At 43.7% G+C, this 14,304-nt stretch overlaps 1 protein-coding gene across 3 annotated transcripts; it reads right to left on the bottom strand.

Annotated features, from left to right (window-relative positions):
• Positions 1-668: 668 nt before the first annotated feature.
• Positions 669-14,092, bottom strand: ZNF75D (zinc finger protein 75D). 3 transcript variants are annotated; one of them, XM_010949995.3, is made up of 6 exons: positions 11,587-12,586; positions 9,553-10,079; positions 8,179-8,371; positions 7,340-7,431; positions 6,875-7,001; positions 669-1,609 (listed from the first exon to the last, which is right to left on the bottom strand). In XM_010949995.3, exons 2-6 carry the CDS (start codon positions 9,997-9,999, stop codon positions 900-902), a joined length of 1,569 nt encoding a protein of 522 aa, XP_010948297.1. In that variant the 5' UTR covers positions 10,000-10,079; positions 11,587-12,586; the 3' UTR covers positions 669-899. The 3 variants fall into 3 exon arrangements, with proteins under 3 accessions (XP_010948297.1, XP_045368809.1, XP_074215892.1); XM_045512853.2 differs by lacking the exon at positions 11,587-12,586 and having other exon boundaries at positions 9,943-10,079; XM_074359791.1 differs by lacking the exons at positions 7,340-7,431; positions 8,179-8,371; positions 11,587-12,586 and adding an exon at positions 14,073-14,092.
• Between the last annotated feature and the right edge of the window lie 212 nt (positions 14,093-14,304).

Here is a 14,304-nt window from a genome sequence, read left to right as displayed (position 1 = left end):
GGCCTTCCTGCAAAGCCTCCAAGTGTATGGAGCTGTGGCTGAACAGCCATAAAACGGGTCTCCCTTTAGGTCCCAGAGCAGTATGACATCAACTTGAAAGCCTTCCAGTCCACATAATGGTCAAAAAAGGCCATTCACCACTGCCCTGTGCCTTTTACAGGGACAGATACTTGGATGAAGGTATCCTCCTTCATCATTTCACTCTAAATACCTCAGAATTGAGATCAGCAGGAAGAAAGGTCCCTAGTGCTTTCACGGTCCCTAGGTCTGTGTGGGCATTCAGGCCTCTGCTTGCTGCTCGGAATTCCTTGACGGAAAACAATGCAATAGTGAGTGCTCAGGGGAGAGGCAACTAGAATGGAAGTACTTCTCCTGGGACAAACATTCAACCCTCTCTTCTTGTTCCAGAATAAAGTTCACTGAACTCTGGGCTTGGTTGTTCATGTAGATAGGATGACATAGAAACTGCCTGTAACTTAGTAAGTAGCTGTCTCTGCGCTCCCTTCTGAGGAGCTGTATACTCTTATTTTCCATCTCTCCTGAGAAAGAATGAGGAGGACCTGTGGCCATCATATATTTGCTGAGCACCTGATACCTGAAAAATTTAGATCCCGGAGGGTAGGGAGGCTGAGTAACCAGGCAGATACAGATAGATAGCTGACTACAGATACATGAGAGCTATTTTATTCTTTTATTTATAAAGCACTCATTATGTATCAGTCTAGTGCTGGGCACTGAAGATACAATGCTGAATAAAAGAGAGAGTTTAGATTCCTTTCGGTGAAGTGTGACATGTGCCCCTCCCAAATGTGGCTGATGACAGAGCCCTAGGATCGGGGGCCCCAGCACTCTGTACTCTTTTGTCACCTCAAGGGGCAAGCTTGAGATGGTGACTTTCTTCAGACTGGAGACACTGGACATGATTCCCTTCTCCTGTGGAGTTTCTGGTGTCTAAGAAGGCTTGAGCGCCTGCTGAAGTTTCTCCTGCATATGCTACAAGTATAAGGCTGCTCACCTGTGTGGGTTCTCTGGTGTTTAATAAGGTGGGAGTTCTGAATGAATCTTTTTCCACATTCATAGCATTTAAAGGGCTTCTCTCCTGTGTGAATTCTGAGGTGTGTGTGTAGATTTGTGTTATGACTGAAGCTTTTCCCACACCATGAGCATCTATATGGTTTAATTCCTTGGTGTGCCAGTAAGTGCTTATTAAGATCTGAACTCCATCTAAACCTCTTATCGCATTCTTGACATTTATAAGGTTTCTCTTCAGTATGAATTCTCTGGTGCTTAATCAGGTCAGAGCTAACCCTGAAGCTTTTTCCACATTCCTGACATTTAAAAGGTTTCTCTCCTGCATGGCCTTTCCCATGAAGATCCATACGCTTTGGAAGCTCTTGTTTACAAGTTGAAAGTTTCCTTCTCTTCTTCCCTGGAAAAGCCCGATGCCGCTTCCGAACCCTGCGTGTACCACCATGATTTTCTTTGCCCGGTGTTTTCTGGGCAACTTTCACTCTGGCCTTTCTTAATACTTTGCATCCTGATCCTTGTATTTCTAATGTAGAAAGAGATATAGGTTGGTCATTTCCAGTGTCATTTTTCAGCTTTAACCCTGTTGGAATAAACAGAAGAATCAGCCATCTGTGTACCAGAACAAGAAAATTATAGGAATGAAGACAAAAATCAATGACTCTTTTAAAAATACAGGAACAAGCGATTTCTGGTCCAATCTGGACAAAATTGCATAGACCCATTTCTTCCTGATGCTCCTTGATAGGCCCAACAAATCCATTAAAGAATGCAAGACACAACCAACAGAGAATTCTAAGTGGTAAGAAGGCAAAATGGTTTGGGATCCTAGGCCTAGTAAAGTAACACAGCAGGTGTCTTACACCCCCACAGCCAAGAAAGAAGGCAACCCAGATCCACTGTTTTCCAAACCTCAACCTAGCCATAGAAGGCTGCCTGGAGAGGCCGATTCCTTCCCCAATCTGAGTGGGAAGTTTTCTGACAACATCAGAACCCCAGTTAGGAGACACCAAAGTGGGCACGCAGCACTAGCAAGAGGGACCTCACCACGAGTGGCCGGGCCCAGGAAGCCTCTTCACCCCTATGGGTCAGAGTCCCAGTGAGAGACACTCTGGCCTGGGTAAGTATCTTCCTCCCCCTCAGGCAGTACCAGCAGAGATACATGGGGATCCTAGCAGCACCATACAAGCCAAGGAGACCAAAATAACACCATAAAGGCTCTGAAAATTAAACTGTCACTGGACACATACTCCACTAAAGTAGGAAAGAACCTATGTGTTAAACTAAACCAGAGTGACTGATTATTAAAATAAAATATTTAAGTAGGACCCAGACTCTCCTAACATAACAGACAAAATGATCAGGGTACAATAAAAATCACCCATCAGATCTAGAACCAAAAAAAAAAAAAAAAAAATCACAACTTGAGCGAGAAAAGGCAATCTGACAAAAATAGACTCAAACTAGTAATCAAAACCAGAAAGACAACAGAAAAATCTAAAAATATGTGGAAAAGAAACAGTATACTTCTAAGTAATCCATGATTCAAAGAGAAAGTCTCAAAGGAAATTAAAAAATGCACAGTTAAATGAAAATGAAATTACAATATATCAAAAAAATGTGGCATGCAGCTAAGGGAATGCTCAGAGGAAAAGGCACAGCCCTAAATGCTTACAATAGAAAAGAGGAAAGGTCTCAAAAAAAAAATCTAAGTTTCTACCTCAAGAAACTAGAAAGAAGAAAAATAAAATTAAAACAAGTTGAAGAAAGGAATAATAAAGATCAGAGCAGAAATCATAATCAAACAAAAAGCCTGTTCTTTAAAAAAATTAATAAAATCGATACACCTGTACCAATACTAACAAAAATAAAAGGAGAGAAGACACAAACCACCAGTATCAGGAAGGAAACTGAGTATATCACTACACATTCTGCAGCGATTAAAAAAGGTAATAAGGGACTACTATAAATAACTTATGTTCGTGAATTTTAAAAGTTAGGAAAGATGGGCCAGTTCCTCAAAATCTACAAAGTACAAATTCAGCCAATATGAAATAGATAATCTGAATAGCATTCTGACCATTAAAGAAATCAAATTCATAATTAAAAAGCTGCCCCCAAAAATGACATCTCCATGTTCATATAATGTTACTGGAGGATTCTATCAAATATTTATAGAATTAACACCACTTTTATAAAATCTCTTCCTGAAAAGAGAAGAGGAAGAAATACTACCCTAATCATTTTGTAAGGCCAGTAATTACCCTGATAGCTAAGTCATACACAGACAGTATTAAAAAAGAAAACTACAAACTAACATCTCTCATGAACTTAAATACACAAATCCTCAACAAATACTGGCAAACTGAATGTAACAATATGTAAGAATCATATAGCGTGATCAAGCAGGATTTACTGAGGTATGCAAAGCTGGTTCAACATTTGAAATCAATCAACATAACCCACCATATCAACAAGCTTTGAAAGATCATAATTCTATTAACTGACACAAAAAAAGTATCATGAGTGGTTGTGACAAACCTCACAACCATTCGTGATAAAAAACATTCAGAAAGTTAGGAATTATATTGACTTGATGGAGTAGCAACAAAAAACCCTGTACTAACATCATACGTAATAGCGAAAGACTTAACGTTTCCACAATAAAACTGGGAACAAGGCAAAGATGTCTGCTCTCACCACTTTTTAACACAGTACCAGAAGCTGGAGCTATTGCAACAAGGTAAGAAAAAGAAAGAAAAGGCATTGCAGATGATGTGACTTTCTATGTATAAAAATCCCAATAAGTCTACAAAAATAAACTTCTTAGAACTAATAAGCAAGTTCAATAAGGTCACAGGATAAAAGAACAAAACATAAAATTAGTGGCATACCTATATGAAAACAATGAACATACAGAAACCAAAATTTAAAAAAATACCATGTACAATTGCTCCTATGAAAAGTAAATGCTTCCATGTATATTTAACAAACGTGTAGAGGACCTGTACACTGAAAATTATAAAAAGTTGATGAAAGAAATCAAAGAAGACCTGAATAAATAGACATTGTGTTCACTGATCGAAAAAAATCAACATACTAAAGATATTAATCCTCTTCAAACTAATATATAGGTTTTAATGTGATTTCTAGCAAAATTCCAACAAAGTTTCCTATAGATATAGGTAAGCTTATTCTAAACTTTATGTGGAAAGGAACAGGCCCTAGAATAGCTAAAATAAAATTTTATCTTAACAAAGAAGAATAAAGTGGGAAGAACCACTCAACCTGATAAATACTAAGGCTAACTATATTATATCGCTACAGGGCAATATTGGCAGAGGGACAGACACACAACTCAGTACAACAAGACAGGTGTACACAAATATGCCCAACCGATCTTTGACAAAAAGTGCAAAAGCAATTCAATGGAGGAAGGCCAGCCTTTTCAAAAAATGAGGCTGAAGCAATTGGACCTCCTTAGGCAAAAAAAAAACCCAAAACCTAAGCTTCATATCTTACGTTAACAATCAACTCAATATGAATCATGGACTTAAATGTAAAATTATAAAACTTTTAGGAAAAACAGAAAATTTTAAGGATCTATGGCTGGTAAGACTGCTAGCCTTGATATCAAAAATACAATCTATAAAAGGAAAAATGAAAAATTGGTCATCAAGTTTAAAAATTTAAAACTTTTACTCTGTGGAAACCCATGGAAAGTGGATAAAAAGAATAATACACAGACTTTGGGAAACTACTTGCAAACCACATATCCAAGCAAGCACTAGAAGCTAGGATCTATAAAGAACTCTCAAAACTCAACAGTTAAAAAACAACCTAATCAAAATACAGGCGAAAGATATTTCACTGAAGAGAATATAATAAGCACATGGAAAGCAATAAAACATCACTAGCCATTAGAAAAATGCAAATCTAAACCACACTGAGATAACACTACACACTTAACAGAAAGGCAAAAAAAAAATCTCTTAAATGGTGATACTACTAAACAATGGCAAGAATGTGGGGAAACTGGATCACACACATTGCTGGTGGGAACGTGAAATGGTACAGCCACTGGGAAAAGCAGTTTGGCGTTAAATGTGTATTTACCATATGAATCAGCAATTGTACTCTTAAGGCATTTATCCCAGAGAAATGAAAACTTATCTCTACACAAAATCCTGTACATGAATGTTCATGGCAACTCTATCCTCAATAAGCCAAACATTGAAGACAGCAAAGATATCTTTCAATGGGTGAATGATTAAACAAATTGTGGTATGTCAATATCATGGAATACTTCTCAGCAGTAAAAAGGAATGAACTATTGATACACACAATAACTTAGATGAATTTACAGGGAATTATTCTGAATGAGAAGTTAATCCCCCAAAGCTATATACTTGATGACTCTATTCATATAACATTTTTGAAATGGCAAAATTTTAAAAATGCTGACCAGATCAGTGGTTGGCCTAGGCTGGTGATGGGGTCGGGTGTGGGAGGGAAGTGGGTGCGGTTACAAAAGGGCAACAGGAGGGATCCTTGTGGTAATGTGACTGGCCGGTATCTTGATTATGGTGATGAATACACAAACTTCCACATGTGATCACACTTAACAGAACTAAATATACACACACACACACCCAAACCCACACACAAGTGAATAAAGGGAAAACGGAAATATGAATAAGGTCAGTGGACTGTATCAGTATCAGTATCCTGGTTGTGATGTTATATACTCTTGCAAAAGTTATCATTGAGGGAAAATGGGTAAAATGCACATGCTTTTTCTTTGTACTACATTTTAAATATGCAAGTGAATCTACAATTATCTTAATAAAAAGTTTAATTTAAAAAATTCAGGAACAAAACCTTAAAATGGTAATCCCCTGTAAAGGTTCCTATCAAGGAATTTTCTCCTCTTCTGATGTATAAACTTACCCCAAGATTGTCCTAGAACTCTTGGGGGCCTTGAGTCTGGGGTTCTTCCCCTTGTTCTAAACAGATCACTTTAAGTTTAGGGTGCAACAATAATGCTCTGAGAATAAAACTTTGAGGCCCTGGACTGCCATCTTAATTCCAGGCTAATTTCAGGAAGAGTGAATGACTCTTTTATACTTTTATCTACTCCAGATGTTTAAATGGCAGAATCTTAGATTCAGTATCTTCTTCATAGTCTACTGTGCTTGGAGGTGGATGTGCAATGAGGAAGCTAAGAAATACACCTAAGGCGGAGAGATGGAAACCATGTGAGAAGTGGGAGCTCAGTGGGATTTCAGTAGACCTGGTTAGAGATGAGGTGGCTTAGGCTAGGATGGTGAGAGTGGAAGAGGTTGAGGCGTGGTTGTGTTTAGGCTCTATTTTGAAGACAGAGCTAAGAGGACTTGCTGATGGAGCAGTTGTGGGATGTAACAAAAAGACTGGAATAAAGGAGCACTGACAGGTTTTTAGCCTGAGCAACTGGGTAAACCATGGTGCCTTTGAGATGGAAAAGATATGGGAAGAGGAGGTTTGCAGGGTGAGGCAGGAGCATGACAGGTCAAGAATTCTATTTAAGAAAATGAAAACAAATATATGTATTTATATGCTGTACGCCAGAAATGGACACATTGTAACTGATGGTACTTCAATTTAAAAAAGCTCTACTTAGAATAAAGAAGTGAGATGTGTATTTGTAAAAAGCCCAGGCGATCTGGATGTGACTTTCCTTTCCTGCACACCATCCAGTTGAAAACCAACCAGCTACTGGAACATTAGGACTCCCTCAAAGGAGTGCATCTTCCATAAACTGAGGATGCAACAGATTACTCAACTTTGACACAAAGGAAAGAATCTTTACCTAGAGAGATGACAGTCTCGTAGTTTTCCTGCATTACATCATTGTAGAGGATCTTCTGAGTAGGGTCCAGTAATTGCCATTCTTCCTCGGTAAAAGACAAGGCCACATCTTCAAATGTCAACAAACTCTAAAAAAAGAGAGAGCGAGTTTTTGTTCAGTACCTGCTACTACAGAAGCCATCCTATCACTCATCTCTGAATTACACGGCAGGCCAGTCACTGAAGAAGTTAAGAGTGTAAGACTTAGGGGAAAAAAGTGAGATGGCAGAAAAGGAAGGCGCCAAGGAGGTCAGTGCACAGCTTGGCAGGTGCCCAGTTCCCACTGTTCCCAAGTCTAGTTGCCTAGAGAACAGCTGGGGCCAATATGCCTCCGAGCCCCTGCCAGGTACTGTGGGTCACAGGCAGCAGAGAAAAGCAGACAAGGCCACGTTCAGGCTGCCTGAAAAAGCTGGAAAGTACAGCTCACCTGGGACTCAGGCAAGATGAGCTCAGATGCCATCTTCCAGCTTGGGGTGCTTTTCTGCTCAGACAAGGCTACAATCTGTTGAGCAGGCACAGCTGTGGGGGGAAAAGAGCCAGAAGAAAAAATTTCTCTCTTTTCTGTTTATGAATATTCTGAGCTGATTTCTAAAATACAGAACATCAGGACTACTCCAGTAAAGATAGTTCACAAGTGTGTGTGTGTGGGGGGGGGGTCAGAAGTGGCCTTCTCCTTGTCAGTAAGAACCAAATATCCACCACTCCATAAAAGCAGTGTTTCCCCAGGTGACTGTTTCCCCTGATTTCATGACGGAAATTAATAAAGAGAAATCCATTCTTTTTTTCCTTTCCTAAAATAAACTGTTCACTGAGCTGGGCAAGAATTAGAGGTGTCTGAAAACAAAAGACTCAGGTCCTCCGGGGTATGATAGGAAATGTGGGAGATTTCTGTCTTTCTTTACCTTTTTCCTGGTGTGCACTCCTCTTCCTGTTCTGCCACTGACAGCCCATTTCTGATCCCAATTTCTCCTCTAACTTATAAGGGTGAGATGACCCCACCGGTCCCCATTCCATCTTCTTCTCTCCTCTCAAATTTCTAAGGGGCAAGGTCCACGCTGCCAAGTACCAGGGTAGTGTGGTCTGGGTATTTCTGGACCCCAGAATGACCCTCACCTTCACCCACCACTGGCCGACCTACTGTACTTCCCCCTGAGACATCCTCACTGCTGGCACAGCTGGGCACCTGGAAAATTCCCATGACGTTTCTAGCTGAACCAAGGGCTACCACAGCTCCCAGGAGAAGAGAATTATTATGAAGCTCCTCACCTCTTTCATACACAGGCTGGCTTTCTTTGCGAGTATTCCAGCCCAGCTGTTCTTGCAGTACCTGGTATGTATTCCAACAGTCTTTCTGGAACACACCCATTGGTTGGGGCTCTGCTGGCTTCCACTTAAAGCCTGGGGCCAGTGCTGTTTCTCCCAAGAGCACTGCCTCCTTTCCCAGCTCCTGAGCTGTGACCTAGAAATAATCCCCAGCCTTATTAGCAAAGAACTTTTGGTTTAGGGGTGGTGGTGGAGGAACAAACAAGAGCAGAGCCCTGACTTGGGGAGTGTGTAACATTAAAGGAAGTAATAAGAAAAAAAAAAACTGAAGAGATCTTGTGCCACAGTTTTCTCACAGGAACTACACACAAGATCTGGAAACTGAGGATGAAATGAAAAAAGCTGTGACTGTTGCCAGCCTCCGCCCATGCACCTGTGGCCACAGCTCAGCCCGCGAGCAGGGTGGGGGCAGCCTCGCTGCCTCCGCTGCCTGCTTTCTTGACTTGGATCCTTGACTTAGTAGATTTTTATCTTCTAGTTTTCGCTAAAAAATCAGGAAGTGAATAAAAAAGGTTCTCCTGCCAATCAGACTTCCCAACCCTCCCATGTCCCAAGAAGGTTTTCATGGAGAAAGGGGATATAGTGCAGGAAAAAATGGGGGAAGAGTGGGCCTCTAATCTTCTTCTACATGATTCAGTTATAATAAAGACACCTGTGCTCTTCAAGGTGGGCTCTGGAGGGAAGGAAGCACGCTGCCATCTCCCGAGGGTGGCTCCCCGCTCACCAGTGAGGCCGGGACAGAGCACGGAGGGAGGGCAGCGGAGGCTCTGCTTCTGGCGCAGAGATGTGCGTCCCCACAACACAGGGCACCACCTTCAGCATTTCAATTCTCTCCACTTTCTGTTGGCACTTTTCTTCCTTCCATATCTTTGTTTCCCTTTTTTCTTGCCATTTCTTCTCTTCCTTTGCAGTCTCCCCAGAGATATTTAATTTAGACTCTGGTTTGCTACCCTCTCTCTCCTTTGACCTTTAAGTGCTGTCCAGGTTTTTTTCTCCTTTCTCTTTCTTGCTTTTGATTTCTCTAAGTCTTGTCTCCTTGGCCATGCCAGACTAGGCCCACCACCCTCAATTCACCCCCCAACGTAAAGAGGGAAAAATGCATGTCTGTGTTCTAAGGCCATGGAAGACTACTAGGAACTCTGAAACCTAGAGGCTGACTGTTGCTTCAAGTCTGTGATTTCTGATTCCACTTAGCTATTCTAAAGGAACAATACAAGAGTGATCCAATCCATCTCATTCTTCAGTTACCCCTCCCCCACCCAGAAGCATCCACCTTTACCCTATTTCATTGTACATGTAAGGAATCTTTCTTCTCACCTCATTTCTCATTCCACCAGGTTCTCTCTGAAAGCGTTCTACCAGGGCCACAGCCTCTTTGATGCTCTGTGGATGATACTTCTGCACCCAGTTCTGGGTCTCCCTGGGCAGAATGGTCAGGAACTGCTCTAGCACCAGCAGTTCCAAAATCTGCTCTTTTGAGTGGATCTCTGGCCTGAGCCACTGATGGCATAATTCCTGAAGTTGGCTGACAGCCTCGAGCGGTCCAGGTGCTTCATGATAATAGAAGCTCCGGAAGTGCTGGCGAGCGCTCTCAGGACCAAGACTGTCCAGTTGTGGGCTGGATTCCTTACTCTGACTGGAGCTCTCTTTCACAGACCCCTTAGTCTCCCACAAAGCCTCCATGTGTGGGTACAAGCATGCATTCACCTTCAGATGTCTCATCATCATTTGCTCTAGGAAGAGTTTTACTCCTATGTGTGACATCCTCCTGGTGCCACCTTTGACAACAGAGGCCTTGTCAGGCTGGGTACAAAACCAGTGAGTGGATCTTCTCCCCAAGGGCACTGAGGGAGGGGAGAAAAAAAGCACATGTCAAGAAGAAAGCCATATGACACATATTTACTTGCTATTTATAATTATTAGAGAAGAATGAACAGAAAAGGTCCTGTTCTGCCTCCCCTTTCAAGTCAACTGCCAAGTATTAGGACACTCATGATTACTCAAGATTACTTCAGGACATGCCTCTCCCCTTTCCTTTGTTACCCAACTTTGAAGCAAAGCACAGTTCATGGAAGACAAATGTCAACTTACCACTTTCTCTCTTTTTTTAAGGTTGATAGATGAAAAAAATGGCACCCGTTCGCTAAGAGAAGCTTTGATATCATCCAGTACTTAATCTGCATGCTTCCTGTCCCACTTTTACAAATGGGGCATATTTAACTTTCTCTAAATTTTAATAGATCCTTCCAGTATTTTGTCTTTAGTCAGGGGGGAAACAACCTCTGTGCCCCTTCATCCTGTTATGAAGACTGACGCCTTTGCTTCATGGGACATTTGACACTCTCTTTTCCACTGTGTTAATATTGGAAAGAAAACTAAGATAACCAGATCAGAAAAGAAGTAATCAGAGAAAACGTAACCTTATTCCTCTCAGCAAATATCCCCCGCTGGGCAATCAGGTGGTGTCAATTTTGGGGTACCTTTTAGGAAGACTTATAAAGGGCACTGTGCAGCTTTATACCTGTGTATGAAAATTTTGCTTACTTAACTGGAGAAACTTAGTTGGCTTTGTTTACAAAATATCCAAATGTCAGATTGTGAAAAAGGAAAGAAGAAAAAGTGATGATTAACGTTCTTCAGAGACAGGAAGGGTCCTAGCAGAGGTAACCTTTCTCTAGAGTTTACATTTCCTCAGGGTCATACAGACCTTTAAGCAAGGCTGAGAATGACCTTGAGGATCTGGTTTTCTTTGAGGCGATCCAGAAGAAACAAAACAAAGTTTTTTCAAGGATGTCACGGGTATTCAAAGTAATAGTTGGTTCCTTGCTGCCTGTCCGGGCTCAGGCGGTACAGGGATACCTCCTGTATTTCTTTGTCAGCAGAAACGAATGTTTTTGAAGCTGAAACGACCCTTTCTCCAGTGACACAATCAGAAGCCAGCGAAAACGGGAGAGTTTCGCTGGGTGCAGCGGAAGGCATTACTGTCCCATCCCCCACCTACACCTTCTAGATCGACCGCAAGGGCGCCCACAAGCACTCAAGACGCGGGCAACCTCGCAGCGTGCTTCAGCAACATTCCTGGGTTCTATCTGCGCATAGGGTACAAAGAGGTTGCTTCGGGAGGTTAGATGTGGCCGCAGGAGCCTGAGTACTGGCCTTGCTGAGAACAGATCCCGCCGGTTCTCAGGCCGACCCGCCGCCCGCCAAGGATGCCACCGCAAAACAGAAAATGCTTCGCCCCTACTGGACCCCCATATCCCCGCTCATCGCCACGCAGCTGGCACGGGCGGCCGGTATCTCTCGGGGGCTCTCCTGACCAAATCCTGAGGGAAAAATCAGCTTCTCGATTACCTCCACACAGCTCTGGCTTCCGTGGACGCCACTTCCCTCTTTCTGGGCTCGACGATGAAGCCGCCACGCCTCCCGCTGCCGCGGGGAGGAAGGAAGGTCCGGGTTCCCGCGCCCCCGGGGGCGGTGTCGGGAAAGCGCGAGGCCCGGCGAGTAGAGCGCCGAGTCGCCGGGATCGGGGAGCGCAGGCGCCTTGGAAGCTCCGATCCCGCTAGCGCCCAGGGGCCGTACCCCGACTCGCCATTTTGGGGTCGCGGGCTGTGGACCGGGCCCCAACCGGAAAAGGAAGAATGCGTTTCCGGTGGCTCCGTGACAGCCACGCCCAGCCAGCTCCCTCCCTCTACCTGCGGAGTCGCAACCCCGCGAGTCCGGAACCGTCCCACGGGTCCTGCCCATCTCGGGTTCAGCTCAGGATGCAAAAAAGTTCAGGCCACCGAGTCTTGGGCCCTCGGGAGGCCTAGAGGCGCCCCGAATGCGGCTTGCAGCCTGGGAGCGATGCAGCCCGCTGATGCCGGGTGCCTCGGTCTCAGACTCGCGACTTGCTGAGTGTCGTGCGTCCACATTATTCCTGCGCCGCGTACCGGCAGGCGGTGGCCCTTTCCACCCGGAATTTCTCCTGGTAAGGGCCGCCGCCCCGAAAGTCATCGCTAGGCTTGTCCGGGGATTCCTTGAGTAAAAGGACTTTGGTCTTGGTCAGGCTCCTCTCTAGATCAGGAACAGCAGTCCCTTTTATTTTTAAAACCCTTTTCTGGTTCGCTGGTACATCCTTCCCAACTTATTATTGTTTTATTCTTGTTAGATGGGTTTTAACCTCATGGTGTAGGTTCCATTTATATTTCTCTCTGACATATAAAGACATTGAGATGTAGGACGCGACTTCCGCAGGATCACATGGATTACCGGTGGCAGATTTTAGACCAATTTAGGTCTCCTATTGTCATCCCGGGCTTTTCCTACTATATTTTGCTTCCCAGAAGGACAGGAACCTTATTTCATCTTATATCTCCTGTAATGCTTAGCATAGCCCTCTGGATAAGACATCTTTCTAAGTACCTGAATATCTAGGGTTGTCAGTGTCTCCAGATTATCAGGGTTTACCCAATATTGAGCCATTTGGGCAAAATTTATCCATACGAATCAAAGGGAAGAAACTGCCTAGCTCGGTTGGACAGTGGGGATAAAACTGACATCTTTTGAAAGTCACTGTGAGAAACCAATCAAAGCAGACAATATATCTCCTTGCCCAGGAGGAAAGTAAACAAAGAGCACAAGTCTGACTTTTTACACGCAAATGCAGATGACACTTGGAAGATAAGGTTCTTTGCAAAGCAAAGCTGCCCCAAAATGTGCCAGAGGACTCTGCGTTATCGGTGATGGTAAACCTACTAGCGATGTTTGCTTCACTAGAGAATCGTTTTCAGAACGATTCTTTAAAAAGCTATGTTCTGAGGCCGGGCATTTTCAGCTGAATGTTTTATGACAATGAAGAAGTCAGGGCGCTGTTGCTTCTGGACAGTTCCTAGGCTTACCTTTCAGTTGAATCACAAACCAATGAAGATGGTCCGATAAAGTCATTTTCTTTTTCTTTTGTTTTTCCTTTTTTTTTTTTTGAAATAGTAAGGTTTTTAAGCCATATTGAGTTTAATATTAATCTACACAAAGTTATTCCTTGTAATCATCTTCAATGGAAATTATCTATAGATTATACAGTTAGCCATTTAGGATGAAAATGGAAATAAGTATAAAGCCCTCTTCAATTTTTCTTATAACCTAGTAGTAAAAGCATACAGTGAGCCATGTTTTCTTTTATAAAACTCTACAAAATTAAAGTTTTCTCATCTAAACCCCTAATACCCTGATGCCATCTGTAGTTACATTTCGGCTCATATGTTTGAAACACTAAGTAAAAAGAGAAACTATATAAAATCTAAAAGACATTTTCTTTACCCTAAACGTTTCAACCTTGATTCACTCAAGGAATCAAGGTGTGATCCTGAGCAGCCAACGACTTGATGGGTGGAAGCAACTTGAAGAAAATCTTATAATTTTGAATAAGGTCATGATGAGCAAGACTAAGAAGGAAAAGGAATTTCTAAAATTAAAACCTACAACCCCAAAATGTAATTTCCAACTGGACCAAGAGTTAGGATAGAGGAAAACAAATAACTATAGCAACTGCATAGGAAATCTTTGCAGAAAAGGTTTCCCGGGACCAGCGGCCTCCTGGAAGCAGAACCCCCCGAAGGGAAAGAGTTCCTGCACTTTCACCACCCGAAGGCCTCTCCTCTTGGGAGCTCTAATACTGAAAAGCAACCGTGCCAGTCTGTAAAGGCGCCCGGGGCCCCTTGCAAGGATGGGTGGCATTGCAGGAGCCGGCGAGCCGGAGAGCCTAGTCCAGAATCAGGAGCCCAACTCGCCCCAGCGGAACCAGCTGGGGCGCCGTGGCCTCGGTGGGCCTCAGAGCTGCGGGCCTCAGCGCGGCCCCGTACCTGCGCCCTGGTCAGCTGCACCCGGTGAGCCTGGGAGAGCCGTGGGCGCCGAGGCGGTGAGTCCCGGAGCGGCCAGAGGGCGTGGCCATCCCTGGGGCGCGGGCGCGGGTAGCGGGGCACCCATCCCGCTCGGGCTGCGCAAACCGGCCGCCTCCAGCCCCGATCGGGCGGCGGGCGTGCGAGGGAGTGACGGGCGGCGGGTCCCTGTCCGGCCCGGGTCCCCGCCGCCGCT

This window comes from Camelus bactrianus, chromosome X, assembly GCF_048773025.1.
Source record: "Camelus bactrianus isolate YW-2024 breed Bactrian camel chromosome X, ASM4877302v1, whole genome shotgun sequence".
Taxonomy (NCBI): Eukaryota; Metazoa; Chordata; class Mammalia; order Artiodactyla; family Camelidae; genus Camelus; species Camelus bactrianus.
This window is presented reverse-complemented; position numbering and strand designations above follow the sequence as displayed.